This window comes from Solea senegalensis, linkage group LG12 (genome assembly GCF_019176455.1).
Source record: "Solea senegalensis isolate Sse05_10M linkage group LG12, IFAPA_SoseM_1, whole genome shotgun sequence".
Classification (NCBI taxonomy): Eukaryota; Metazoa; Chordata; class Actinopteri; order Pleuronectiformes; family Soleidae; genus Solea; species Solea senegalensis.
The window spans coordinates 5,907,192-5,921,712 of record NC_058032.1 but is presented as its reverse complement, the minus strand read 5'-3'; the positions used below and the strand labels follow the sequence as shown (position 1 = coordinate 5,921,712).

At 41.0% G+C, this 14,521-nt stretch overlaps 1 protein-coding gene across 5 annotated transcripts in view; it reads right to left on the bottom strand.

Moving 5' to 3' along the window:
• The window catches only part of diaph2 (diaphanous-related formin 2), a 344,883-nt gene that overhangs the window by 87,720 nt on the left and 242,642 nt on the right, over positions 1–14,521 (bottom strand). For all 5 annotated transcript variants that reach the window (XM_044040248.1, XM_044040249.1, XM_044040252.1 and 2 more), the window contains one exon: positions 13,161–13,285. In XM_044040248.1, coding sequence (XP_043896183.1) covers positions 13,161–13,285 — 125 coding nt within the window. The remainder of the gene's footprint in view (positions 1–13,160; positions 13,286–14,521) is intronic.

Here is a 14,521-nt window from a genome sequence, read left to right as displayed (position 1 = left end):
GGCTGTCTGTTCAGATGTACAGGGGAAAGACAGGGCCCTCCTGTGGGCATCGCTCCCTGCCTCTCTGGCCACCTCTATGCCAGTCCCATTTCACAGCTTGTTCTACAACTGTGACACGCACGCACACACACACACACACACACACACACACACACACACACACAGACACTCGCAAATATACATGAATGCACCGAGGCACTTTCTGTCAGACGCTCACACATACAGAACGTCCTTCATCACCTTGCTCAGAGATGAATGAGTTCGCCACTGTCCTCAATCATTTTAATCACTTCAATGAAAAACGCCTCATTCACTAGATTCCTTCTGTGCTGCCTTGCAGCCATTTCATCCATACGCCTTCCTACAGTGTCTAAAACACGCGCTATTTATATCTGAATTTAAACATGGATTATTCCATTTTTACAAGGTCAACCGTGAACACGAGTGTTAACCTCATTGTTATAATATCCATTTAAATGTCAAACAACCAAAGATAAGAAAAGAAAGTACTTTCAACTCCTACAAAACTCTTACAAAAAGCAACACTCTGACTGATAACAATAATAATAATAATAATAATAATAATAATATTATTATTATTATTAACTATATTCATCTGCCCAGGATGTTTTGAAGATCACATATCTAATTTGTAGTCATGGCACTCCAAGCAATGGTAACAATTAAAAGTAAATTCTAATTAATTTGAAATGGCTTGTTTAAAGGTAGTCTCTAGTCTGAATTACATGGGCATTATAGGAAAAGCTGGTATAAGCTATCATTGTTATTAGGCATAATACAATCAGGAGTTGGGCAACAAAATAATAGCTCTTTAGGTTAAAAAATATTGTCCTATGTATAAATTACCTTACATGTAAATAATAGAAATGCATTATACACGTATCGCGGCAGTCTTGTTCTTAACAAAGAGTTTCCTTCACAGATTCAGCGACATACGAGGGATGACATAAAACGTCACGTCTTAGTGAAAAAAAAGATAAACAAATAAATCAGCTTCCACATCCAAAGTCTGCTTTGTCGATACAAACCGTAGGAGTGTGGTGATGGAATACATGCAAATTTAACTGGGACTTTTCTCACAAAGGTTAAAAAATACGACCGCTGGAGCCAAAAGGCCTGCGATGCTATCAATCACAAACGCGTCGCAGTAAAAGCACAGTCACTCATTCCGATTGCTTTCTCTTTATTTGCCATATAATGTTTCTACTTTCACTCAGAAGCTATGTAAAAGTTTGTGTTTCCCTTGTCATTAGTGCACTTACCATTGCATGTTACAGACATGTGCAAATGACCGTCAATATGCACATGTACAGTATTTTAAATAACATGATACACATAATCAGGCCGTACCACGCACGTGTGACCACATCTGACCCTAAAGAGGATATCATTTGAAAGTTTTTCTATCCACCCAGCCTGGTCTATTGGGACCTGACCCAGGTAAGGTATCGGCACTCTTAAGCCACACTGCAGTGCTGCAGAACAAAAGCACACAGGTACTACTAACCAAAACGTCCCTCCAGTCAGAGGAGGGATTGCACTTGTTACCTTGACATCAAGAGCATGCACGCGGCATCTTAAAGACTGCCGGTTTTGCCCTCTCGTCGCAGACACCCGTCCAATTTCGCGCTGAGAATAAGTAGAGAAAAGAAAGTACTGAAACGTCTGATTCAATTTATCAAGAGCAGAGAATGATGTTTAAAGGAATCACAGGCCATGGACAAGACAGGCCAAGTGAGTGCAGCGAATAGTTTTTGAAAAATATTTTTCTTTAAATTCATGTATTCCTACACACATGAAAGCAAGGAATTGATTTGGAATTCAAGAGAACCAGTTTACAGAGAGTGTGTATGTTACAGCCGGGGTTCAAAAGTCTGAGACAACTCTCTCAGAAAAAGTTAGAGTGATCTCATGGTCTTCACTGTCAAAGTATTTTAAAGTGTAACCCCCTCTTCGGCAGCTAACTCCGCCCCCTGGCCGATTTTTACCAATAAGTGGGCTGAGACCAGAGGGCAGGGAAAAGGGAGGAGTCTGGGACAATGAGGCCTCAGAGTGATGAAAGAGTGTACCGCTGACTAAAATAGCCAATAGCAAAAGTTGAATGCAGTAGCTGGTGTTTGACCAGATGTAGAATATTCAAATCATTTACATAAAACTATGAAGATTTGGAGTCGGATCAACAAACATTACCAGATACCCATAAGCACTTTTGTACACTTGAGAATGTTTAGTTACTCTTTAAGCAGCTGTGCAAAAAAAACAAAAAAAAACATACAATTCCAGAGGAATGAGAGCAGCGCAGCAAGAAAAATATGGGTTCTACCATTCCCACCCATGATGTCAAGTTAGGATGAAAAGCTGCAAGCCATCAAAGCAAAAAAGCCCCGGGATCAACTGTAAGTCTTCATCACAGAGAGTCAGTTCAAGGTCAGCTGCTGGTTCAGGTACAAGATGTCTCGCAGTTGAATATGAGGGCTTAGTCCCACCGGCAGTAAATACCATGTGTGGGTTTGGTGTGTGATGTATGATGGGAGATGCTGTGGCTGGTCTTCACGAATTTAAAGAGCTTTTTTTGAGGGTCAAGACTTGGCTTTAGGTAAGGGTGACGCATGACATTGTGCGGTAAGACTAGGTTTTAAACTGGGCTCTAGAATAGTAAAGGGCAAGGAAACAAATTATACTGATGTGTGTCCTGACAACTATATGAACGCATGTGCATCTGTGACAACACAATATATAAAAATGAACTTGTGACATTCATTGTAGTCATTTTTGTGTGTTTCTTTTATTGCACCCGACAGCAAAGAATTGTCGCCGTAAGGCTCAGTGCACCAGCACGAGGCCTTTCTTCACAGCAAAGTGGCAGCTCTAATGTAATCATGTTCACGGAAGGTGCGTGTCCATCATCAACAACCACCTCTAGCACACCTGGAGATCACACCACCTATCCATACTACTAATTATAGTTAAGTGTCAATAAAAAAAGCACTTAGTTGTTTTGACTCACAGTATTAGCACGGTTAGGGACAGCGATAACATTCGCTAATCCTCCATTTGCCCTGACACGTCTGACATATTACTCGTGTGATGCGCCGGAGAGAGGACACGAGGATATCAACATAAAATATGTGGTGATGTGGGAGTGTGTGCATGTCATGTAAAATTACAGTCAACCGTTGCCAAGTCAGATATGGCTCTCTGTGCCACACAGATAGACAAAGAACGATAATTATACGTCAAGATAAAGAATTAAAGCAGTTTAGGTCAGGTCAACAGATATGTCAAGTCTTGCTTTGCCTGTGATTACCCCGAACATAGCCAGCGACAAACACAGATAACGAGCAATTCATTGATTGGCTCAATTGAAGAGCCATTGAATTATAGCCTGGGTATTATTTATTGGCAGTGTCAGGGACGGATCGCTATTGCTCAACTTGTATAAAAAAAAAAGAAAAAAAAGGACAGTGCTAGTTAGGTTCATATGTTACTCCCTGATATTTTCTGACTTTTTCACAAGTTCGAGAAATATTGGAAGGCTCCTACCAATTAGGACTTCAGGGATAGTTGTCAGAGCTGGGATTAAGTTATTTCCTGAAAGGCTATATGTAGGATTTGTAAAACTGCAGCCATGCGTTTAAAATGGCTACTGCAATTTAAATTTAAAATATTGGACGGCGGTTGTCAAATAGTTTCCAGATGATGGAAACTATCTGATATTCCTGGTGTTATAATATGTCCATGCACATACCCATCCACATTTTATAGCTGTCTCGCCGTCCATTTAGCTCATAAAACAGTGGATTCGCTAATGCTGAAGCTAAATTGCCTGCTGCCTATATGCATGAGAGGAGAAGTGAGGCCCTTTAAGTTCACCTACGTTAATATTTCCGACACATATCTGCAGATTAGTGTGTTTGGTGTAAACATAAACACAATCTCCAGGCTGCAAAATATCATTTTGAATTGTGGATATACTGGCTCTACGATTAATATCAGAGAAGCCAGTATTTAAAAAAAAAAGAAAAATTTCCTTTATCTCTGCTGATATAATTTGGTAATTTGATGACTTAATAAGATCAATTCATTACACAGTGTACCTTTAATCCAACGAAATGAACGCGGCCTCATGAATAGTGAATCCGTATTAGCAGCAGTATCATGGGAACTTAAATGGTGAAAGGAGAAGGTCTATGGAGTAACAAGGCGCTCAGCACATGTCATCAGCAAAGAATGTGCTCTAAAAGGCGAAATTCAACAGTGTTTTGACAATTCTGTCTCTGCCTTGACTGGCAGAGAATGCCAGCCAATTCCAATTTGAAATGCGACAAGGAAAAACAAAGCCTGTCAGAATTAGTTGGAGAGATGTCTACTGAGAGCCACATGCGGTGAGAAACAGAGTCAGAGGGAGAGAGAGAGAGAAGTAGGAGAGAAAGAGAAGGAAGCAAAAAAAAAATAAAAAAATGTCCCCGCTCTACATGACTCTGTCCCTTAGACACACGTCATGCTGTTCCCCCCACAGTGGGTGACTCTGACAGGGTACTGTTTGTGCAGCACAGCCCTCTGTGTGATTGATGAGCCTCATTTTGCCAATTAATGGAGAATCCCCTGTTGACTACCATCAGATTCCCGTTTGTAACTGTTAGTGTTTCTGACTGTCACAAATTCATTTTAATTAGAGATGTCTTTCTCCACTGACTTCAATGGCATCTCACTTTTTTTTTCCCCCGAGCTGTGTGTTACAGGGACATGATGGTGAAATGACCCACCGCATTATTTACCTTCATCAATTTGTTCAGAAAGAGCACAGTCTTTACGTAGGAATCAACCTATGAGGTGACCATATAACATATCTCAAAATCAATTAGCAAAAGTGAGACAATTAGCGGACGTTATTTGCATAATGAAGTGCCTAATTGCTCCAAAGCACATACAGTCAATACATTTGGATAATGGTTTGCGAGGCAATGTTTATCAGTAGACGGATGGGGGGGGGTAGATCTTCTGCTTTTATGCACAATGATCCCTGGGTCGTATCTTTTGGAGGGCAAGGGTAGAAATCAACAAAGTAAGTAACGGCAGAACGATATCACATTCCCTCGACAGCATCAGCAAGAAAGGAATAACATTACCTTGGGGGAAAGGAGAGGAAGTGTTTGGGCATTAGTTTGATTTACATTTAAGAGAGGCTTTCAAAAGGCACACACACAGCAACTTCAGCTAATGACGCTCAGGCCATTTCATCAAGGAGCTTTACCCAGCCTTTTGGGCACTGCCCCATAGCACTTATTTGCAATAAGGCACAACAAATGGTGCTACTATACCGGGCTACGACTGTATAAATGTCAGCTGTGTACACTATCCACCAGCATTAAGTACATTTCACCCAACACGCTACACAATTAACTTCTACTTCAACTGTAATTTAGTTATTAGTTATTATGGAATGAGCATATAATGGATAATGCAGGATAAAACAAACAGCATCTTAGGTGCCATTAAATCAATGTGAATTTTTCCATTAACCTGCGCTATCTAACGAGAGTCATCTTCCATTGTGAATTCACGTGTTGGAAAACACTGTAAACCCTCCATGGCTCATATTTACTCAACAAATAACTCCAGTCACGATTCCCCTCCACTTGCGTTTGATAGAATAATTTGCCAACAATGGGTCTGCCATTCAAGTGAGTCTCAGGGATTTCATTAAAACATCAAATGAAAGTGAAATCATGAGCCATGACGGTGGAGAGTGGGGATGGCTAAGCAGAGAAGCGTGGCTGGTGTCTACTGCAGGATTAGAGCTCAGCAACAAGTGCTCAAGGGGAGCTTTGCATCAAACCCAGGAGCCCATGACAAATGAGGGCGGCTGGGCCTCTGTCTATTACCCTGCACTAAGCCCAGGCCTTTTGGGGACGTAATGAGGTGCAGATTGGTGCTGCTGCCACTGGGTCCTTAGCCTGACTTTCTGTGGTGCAGAACAAATCAGTGGAGACCTGGGCCAATAGGGCTGAAGCTACACAGCAGCTGAGCTACATGTAGAAACATGGAGATAAAAGAGATTAACGAAAATCATTTTCTATTAGAAAAACTTCCAACTAGAGCTGACCTTGTATGTACCCAGTCACGTGTATTAACCTTACACAGGAAGCATGAAAAATGGATTCAATAGGTGTGTGAGGACGCATTTTAGATTGCAGCGGAGCAGACTCGAATCCCAAAAGGACAACAGAGATCCCAAAGGACGTCTGCTGCAAAGGATATGCCATAGGACTAGCAGGGCATGGAGCTTGATCATAGTGTAACAGTGGTAGAAGCCAAGGGGTAGATCTCGTATAAAGCTCGGGTGTTCCTCCCTGCACTCCAACACCACACCTCCTCCTGCCTCTGGGAGCCACAATCCCAGGGGCTTGTCAGCAAGCTTGCACTAATGGATAATGGAGCTGCCACATCAGGCCAAGTGTCACAGACTAACAAGATACTGAATAACTTCTAGGGAATTCACTTATATGACCAGAGGGCACATATGCTGTCAATGGTTTGGCAGTGAACACAAAAGATAGCAATATTATACTGTTATATTTCTGCTGACAAAACCCACTAAATGTCTCCATCAGAGTATAAAAAGACGGACTGTCATGACACTGATTTGGTTGATGATTTGGTTTTGAAAGCCAGAGCTGCCTGAGCCAAACTCATCTCAAAATGTGCGTATAGCGATATTGAGTGCAGAAACTACAGTACAATTCACAAAAACCCCATATCCAAGAGAGTGGGAACTCATTAAAAATGTAAAGGAATGTTTACTGTAACATTCATTAAACAGACAAAAGGACAAAACAAAAAGGTTCCACTGAAAACCTTATTATTTTTGTTAAACAACAACACATTGAGAAACTGATGCCTGAAACACATTCGACAAGTTTACCACAAGTTACATCACTTTTTAAAAAAAATGTAATTTGAGAATTGGAGATTATTACTGTTGCCGCTATGCGAGTGGAATGTTTGTCCGTGCTTGCTGTATATACGGTCATACTGAAACTACTTAAAAGTCTGTGGTCACCTTTGTGATTTGCCATACATTTCAATTTTCAAGCACACACACACTCTACACGATCTGTCTACAAAGCCATGCTATTGTAACTCATGCAAAAGCAGAAATCCTCTCAATGGAAGCACACGTTGCTCCAAAATCCCAATATAAGCATCTGCGTCAATGAAACCGTGCCATATTTGCAGATAAACCCATTTTTGTCTTTTATCTTTTCCTGAAAAGCCGGAACTTGGACTGGTCTGACCACAGAACACATCTTGACAAAGTTAAGACAGCGACTTTACTTCTGAGCCCATGTGGCTACGTTCATCACAGCAGAATGACGGCTTCTCATACGACACTGCCTGAGGGCGAAGTGTTCACGCACATTCAGCTGTGGTTTCTGCCCTTGGCCTTTATGGACCAAGATCTCCCCTGACTACCTGAATCTTTTCATAATATTATGAACTGCAGTGGTGAAAGACCTAAATTATTTGCAATCTTGCACTGGGGAATGCTGTCTTTGACCTGACTGCCAATTCTCACACAAAGTTTGGCATAAAATGGTGAGCCACAACCCATCCTTGTTTGCAAAAGTCCAAGCTTTGTGTGAATGTTCTTTTTTTTTTAATCTAATTTTAATCCCTTGTTCTTTTATCTGTTAAATAAAGGTTCCCGTGAGCCGATACATTTCAAATTTTAGTTGCTATGCCATTTTGTGAAAGTGTCACAAATGGAGTTTGTGGTAGTTTAGTGTAGTCACGTCAAAACTCATCTTTATGTTTAAATCTATACAGCATTTCTGCACATTGTTCCAATTTGTAGTTATTTGGTCAACAAAAACAAAACACAATTTAATCATTGACATCATTTAGCAAACATAATGACAATGAAATCCTTGTCCCCACTTCATTTTTCTTAAAAGTAGCTTGAATAAAATCTATATAACTGAAACCCGTTAATCTTAGTACTTTTAACAGTCTCAACACAATCATCACAAGTTATTTTCATTTACATGTTGCCGTTTCTCTGCTCATTACCAAAATAGCAAGATTCATTTGAGAAAATGTTCATTTACAAACACATCCAAATGCATTTATTCAAATTCTAATATCCCGTCTGACACGCAGCACGCCACAAGAAGGATGAGTATGAGCAACATAGTGTTTTTGTTGCTTTATCTATACAAGGTCCTTCAGGCCGAGGTCCAAGGTCCAAATATTAGACAGGGAATGAATCTGTTTTAAGTATGTGTGTGTTGTATTTATTCTGTCTTTTACTGAATTTGGATAATTAAAAGGCTCCATGGTTTATATTTGCTTCTGTTTGTTGGCCAGGCAATTCACAGTGAATTGCATTAGGGGAGGAAAATTATTTTTAGGGGGATGGGAGTGCTTTGTATATGTGTGGCAATATGTGTGTGTGCGTGTGTGTGTGTGTGTATTTCTGCTTTGCAAATTAAAAGGAGATACTGAAAGTGCCACCAGCATGATTTAACCCACTTTTAATACACAGTATAGAAAAAAAAAAACCCCACCAAAAATAAACACAGTTCTGTAAACAGTCTGACTTACTTTTAATTCAAGCATCCAAAGATGTACTTAAGTTGGATAACACCAGACAAAACCACCCTTTTAACAGAGGCTGTTTCTGGGGCAATGTTCCAGCAGTTTCAGGTAAATAGCTAAACAGAAATATGTCTCACTCACAGCCATTCATTCCATCTTAAATACCTGGTGCCCATTCAAGACAATGCTGCGCCTGTGCACCAAAGCTAGCCTTAAGACAAGAGAGTCTCTGACTGTTGCTATCTGACAAGAACCATCCATTAACAAATTGTAGTGAACATTCTCCTTGGAGTTGTGAACTAAATCAGGCTGTAGTCTTTGAGAACAACAGCAAGGTGGTGCCCGTATAAATGGATCTGTCGATTTTTAAGGCCACACCGGTGCTATTGCAGACGAGCCCTGGGGCAGGAGAAAAGAAAAGGTGTCTGAGCTGACCTTTTGTAGGAGGGTATATGCTTCGTAGGAATCGAGGCTTCAGGATTCGAGGCTCCATTGATTACACATTCATTTACTGTAATTGAATTCTCCCCAAAACTATTTTCTTCTGAACACTTGGTCATGTGCAACTGCTGCAAGCTCCTCGGCTCCACTCGCTCTGCCTTGTTTAAGACTTAAGCAGCTACAGATATTCAAATAGGAGGACTCAACACTGTGACGCACACACACACAAACACAAACACACACGTTTGCCGCAACTGCATTGACTTCCATTAATTTGAACGGAAGCTTTATCCTTATCCTGAGCCCCCAAACTTCACCAGTTCCTCAGAAATGAGGTTCTGCCTCATTGGCAGGTTTCGGCCTCCATCGGGGCTGCTGGTCCTGATAATCTCAGTGTTTATGTCAGTCCTAAAGAGTTAATAAATCGAGGTACGCACACACGTGTACACAGTATATACTGTACAAAGGCTTTAAGGATGTGCAATATAGAGTGTCTTATATCCTTTTTTTTTCAGCAATCTGATTACACATTTCTTTCATTTTCATCAACTTTATAAACACCTGTGCACTCAAAATGTTTAAAATCGGACTGAATTTGTGAAATTTGGAAATACGTCACAGTTCACTTGACTCGTTGCAATGAACAAAAAGCGATCCATTTTGTGACTGCTGCACAATTACTGCTACTTTATATCACTACTAAAGAATCATAACTTTGATTCAACAAGACGAAAAGAAAATATAAGGGGTTTTGTAATATTCCCACGGCAAATTACCACGGGTGCACCTGCGTGAGCACTAAGGGTTAATGCTATAAAACACGAGAAACAGTTAGATGGTTAAATAGATTACCACACAAGCTGCATGTAAAAATGTCACATGTTAAAGAAAAACGTTCACGACTAGTGAAACACAACTATTCCCTCTTTTCCGACGGTGTGGCACTGATTATTACCTTGGAAACATTCTTGGCTCATCTGTTACACTGAGCATAAATGGGTGGGGGGGAATTTAATTATATAATTAGTCCTTTTATTTATGAGGAAACATGTCTTGCATTACCACTACACTCTGGGAATAAGACAGATTAAGAGTGATGCACTCTGACTTTGGCCCTCTGGGAAATAAAAGATTAAGCTAAATATCACAAGGTTGGGTTAAGGCACTGAGTACAGCAGCGAGGAGATATATTGGACATGTCCACACATCCATCAAGGCTCAGGCCTGTATCTCACCATGCCTATCGAGCCACCTCTCTACAATTAATATTCCAATATGCAGAGTCCGGCTCTAAGCCCTCAGCTCTACTTTATCATATCCAGCAGCAACGTGTGTGTGTGTGTGTGAGTGTGTGTGTTAGCGTTCTCCTCTCTCGTGAAATAGGGCTCTCTGGGGGCTTGTGCCTCAACTCTACAGCCTTTGTGGGTTCCCATTACTTCTGACAGATAGCGATCACTAAACTGCTGAACAAACACCCCATTCAGTCATTTGCATACATTACAGTAATGGAACGAGAAAGATGTATCAATAAAGCCAAATAAAGTGTTTCCACTGAGCTCTAAATTCTCTTTCTTTCTTTCTTTCTTTCTTTCTTTCTTTCTTTCTTTCTTTCTCTTCATTTAAAATTCAACTACTTTTTTTCCCTCAAGTGGATGAAACTTGAAATTTCTGAAGCCTATGCAAATTAGAAAAGACTAATTGTGCCGGGTTGGAAAAAACAAAAACAAAACTTAAGTTATTGTTGAAGGCTTAATTAAAAAAAATATGCTGCTTTTCAGGCACATGTTGCATTTAAAATATCTTGCAGTGACCACAGCCTGCTGAAATGAATCTTAAGAAAAGGCTGACAACAGTCACGGTGTAAGAGAGGGACAAGTACTCACCTAGACAGTGCTCTGAAAATGACTCTTTCTCTGTAACACACACACAAACACACATGGACATGCTCACAGACTGACTCATTTATCACATTGCCCAACAGTCAAGACAACAGAGCTTCACTTAACTTTTTCAGGGTTGCTCAAGCATCAAATGCATGAGTTTTAGCTGTTGTTGTTCTTCTATCTGTCATGCTTCAAGGAACCAACATCCTTTTTTTTTTTAAATCCGAGAGAGAAGTTTTTTTTTTTTTTTAAAGCTATGTTTGCCTTGACTCTGTTATCTTATGTGTACCAAAGGAAATGTCAACCCAAAATATACAGCACCACATTTCACACTGTTCTTGTTCCAGCACTTAGCCGTGCAAAAAAGACTGAAGTGCTACCTAAGCTCATAGCAAACACTGGTACTAAAAACCTCAGCATATCAGGCACAGCCTTAGCTTCTTATCTCTCCATCTCTCTGTTTGTACGGGGGTTTAATTTCTATTGCCATGCTCGCTTTCACAAAACAGCTCAATATTTGATGTCTCATATTTGATATTGCCCTGGGTGACAGACATCAGAGAGGTGGGGTAAATTAATACATACATGTGTACACCGACATGTCGTGTTGTCGCCGACCCACAGGTCGCCTTAAAGGCAAAATATGACTGCACACTTAGTCGTGTCTATGCCAGAAAGATTGAGACAAAAACACCTGTGTCCTAGATACCTAATACATGGGGCAAAACCATCTGCACCAAATCTCTCCTACGCCGCAGAGACAAAGCTTTTGTGAATGTGTTATTGCTTGTGTTATTAGAAATAAAGCATTTTTATTTGGGGCATAAAAAAGCAAATCACAAACACTACAGAGAGATAACTGAAAATAACTAACAGGTGTGTCCCTGCACGCTAAATATTGGATGAGTCAATCCTGTGATTAGCCAAAACAAGAAGGAAACAGTGTTGTTAACCGTGGTGGACACACTGAAACAGATTGAGACTGAAATGCATGGGATTCATCAGTGCTTTCCAACTGGTCCCTACTTTTAAATAAGGCAAGGACCAAAATAGATCGTATTAAATCCTACGTAGACAACGTCCTGGCAGTAAAACTTAATCAGGTGAGACAGGGGAAAGGAGGGGGAGAAGAGGAAGTGGGGTGTTTCAGGTCATGGTCAGCCAAGTTTTTCTGTCAGTCTCCAGGGAGAAAGAGAAGACAGTGAGGCAGCGCCATGATGCAGTATATCTACACTTCTCCATTTCCTCTCACTCAAACCTCTAGTTCTCGAAGGACCCTCAGAATCAATACTGACTTCTAGGCCTGCTCTTCCTCCAAGCCACCAGGGAGGACCTGGCTTCAGTTTTATTTTTTAATTGATTTATTTTTTATTGCACAAATTCAAGTGCCGTTCTTTGACCGAGAGCACGCATTAATGTATTAAGAGGCCGTATGCAAAGTCCGGAAACGTCCGGATGAATGCTGTCTCACATATGGACACCCCTACTCGTGTGCACTTGAATTAATTAAATTCCCTTTAATGCTACACACAAAAGAATGAGAGGATCGTGTATACGGCTGACTGTTTTACTGTTTTCCTCCCATGAAAGGCACAGAAAGCCTCAGAACTTTTCGAGTTGATTTCCACCATCAGTCAAACGTATTCAGCGAGGGCCTTTTGTCTCAGAGAGAGCATCCAAGAAAGTGCAGAGACATGGCTAATTCAATTTGGGAGCAGATATGCTTAGGTTTAAGTGAAACACTCTGTTATCGGAAAACAGAGAAGGTGCGGCGAGAGCAGATAGCGCCGCAGTCGTTGTGTGGAGAGGCTCGTGGCAAGGCGGGAGATGAAATCAGGGATAGGCGATAAGTTCGTTTGAGGGGCTACAGCCCCTATTAGTGTCCCCCGGGGGGACAGGCAGCGGTGGCAGAGTGCAGAAAAAATAGCCGCAGGCATGATTTCACTCTTGGATTGCAGGGAGGAGAGGAGAGGGACAACTGATCAACATCTCACTGCAAAGCAGCCAGATGCATTCCCCCCATGTTCCCCTGGGTGCCACCTATCACACCAAGTGACTTAAACTGCTTACCCACTGCTTGGAAGAACACAAACAACACGCACCTGTGTCACTACTGTCGACAAAATGGTGGATGCAATGTCCTTATGTGCCAGAATACAGATCGTGGGTTCCAACCTCTAGGAAACACATTAAATTTTTTAAAAAAAAGGATATCGACAGCTTTTCGACAAACTTATCCTGCGGGTCATCTCTCTTGGGGAAGTTCTCGATGTCATTCTCAAGCCTCTGGATGTGACGTTCCATGGTTGACAAACTGCTTTTTAAGATCTCAGCTGACACTGTAACAAGAAGAGAGATAAACACAATGATTAATGACAATAATCCCACTTACTTTTGGACAAATTCAGATGTTTTCCTCAGTGAAGCATCGTGAAAGCGACACAAAAACATATGAAGACCATGTTTGTTGTGACACACTGACTCCTGGAAAGCAAGACATGCGTGCATGTGTACAGCACGAGTGCACGAGTGTCAACAGTGGCTCATTAATCAGTCTGTAATCACTGTTTGCAGAGTTGATGTGGAATCCACAGAGTTCAGATCAGGCCTTTCAAGTGGAGACTTCAGACAGCAGGCGGCATCTTAAGGGATCAGATGGGACAAGAACATCGATCCAGTACCTTGTTTAGACCGCTAGTCTAGGGTCTAGTCTTAATTGTTGATGCACAGACATGCATTTGTCTCCGAAAAGACAAGAAAAAAAACCCTTGTTTTCAAAAGTTATATGCAGTCAATAAAATCACCCTGAATTCTTTCAAGATCACACTCGATGTGATTAAAAAACAAACTGTATTAAATATAGCTTAATGAGCCTTGTCGCCTCATTTCACTGCACTTTTGACTGCAGTTTGTACGCAACTCATTCTTGATTTTTAACTACTTTCACCGACGGAGACAAGTTGACAACAAAGCGCTTTAATGAGGGCAGAGCGCCACGACAGCTTAATAAACACCTTTGTTAATCCTATTACGTACATGTCAACATCATACGCGGCTGTGAAAGTGAATACGTTATCAGAATTTGGGCTGGTGGCGACGCTGGGTGACAAATGAAAACACAGTGACTCCAAACACCGTTTCACATTGTATTTCGTTAAAATATGTCTTTTTTTTCCCTTCTTGCATTTCATATTCTGCAAAGGTGTCAACACGGACAACCTTGGACTATGTATTTTAAATTGTTTCCACGTTTTTTGTATGCTGGAATTTTTGAGCAGCATAATTCACGGCCTAAACGTCCTGTGAGCACTTCTTTGTGTTTTCTATAGTTCTGTGGTAAAGCCTTGCTTTACTAGCGCAATGTCGCTGATGCCTCCACCTGTCTTGAAATAAAACAAACCACTTCCTGTGGGCAGCACAGGAATGTTGTTTGTTTTTATTTAAAAGTTACACGATACAGTTTTAACATTACATTATTATTCATCTCACTCTGTTCCCACATTTGCAAAGTTAATGTGTTCACAAGAGTGTAATTGAAGTGGCGAGGGAGTGACTGGTGTGGTAATGGACAAAGA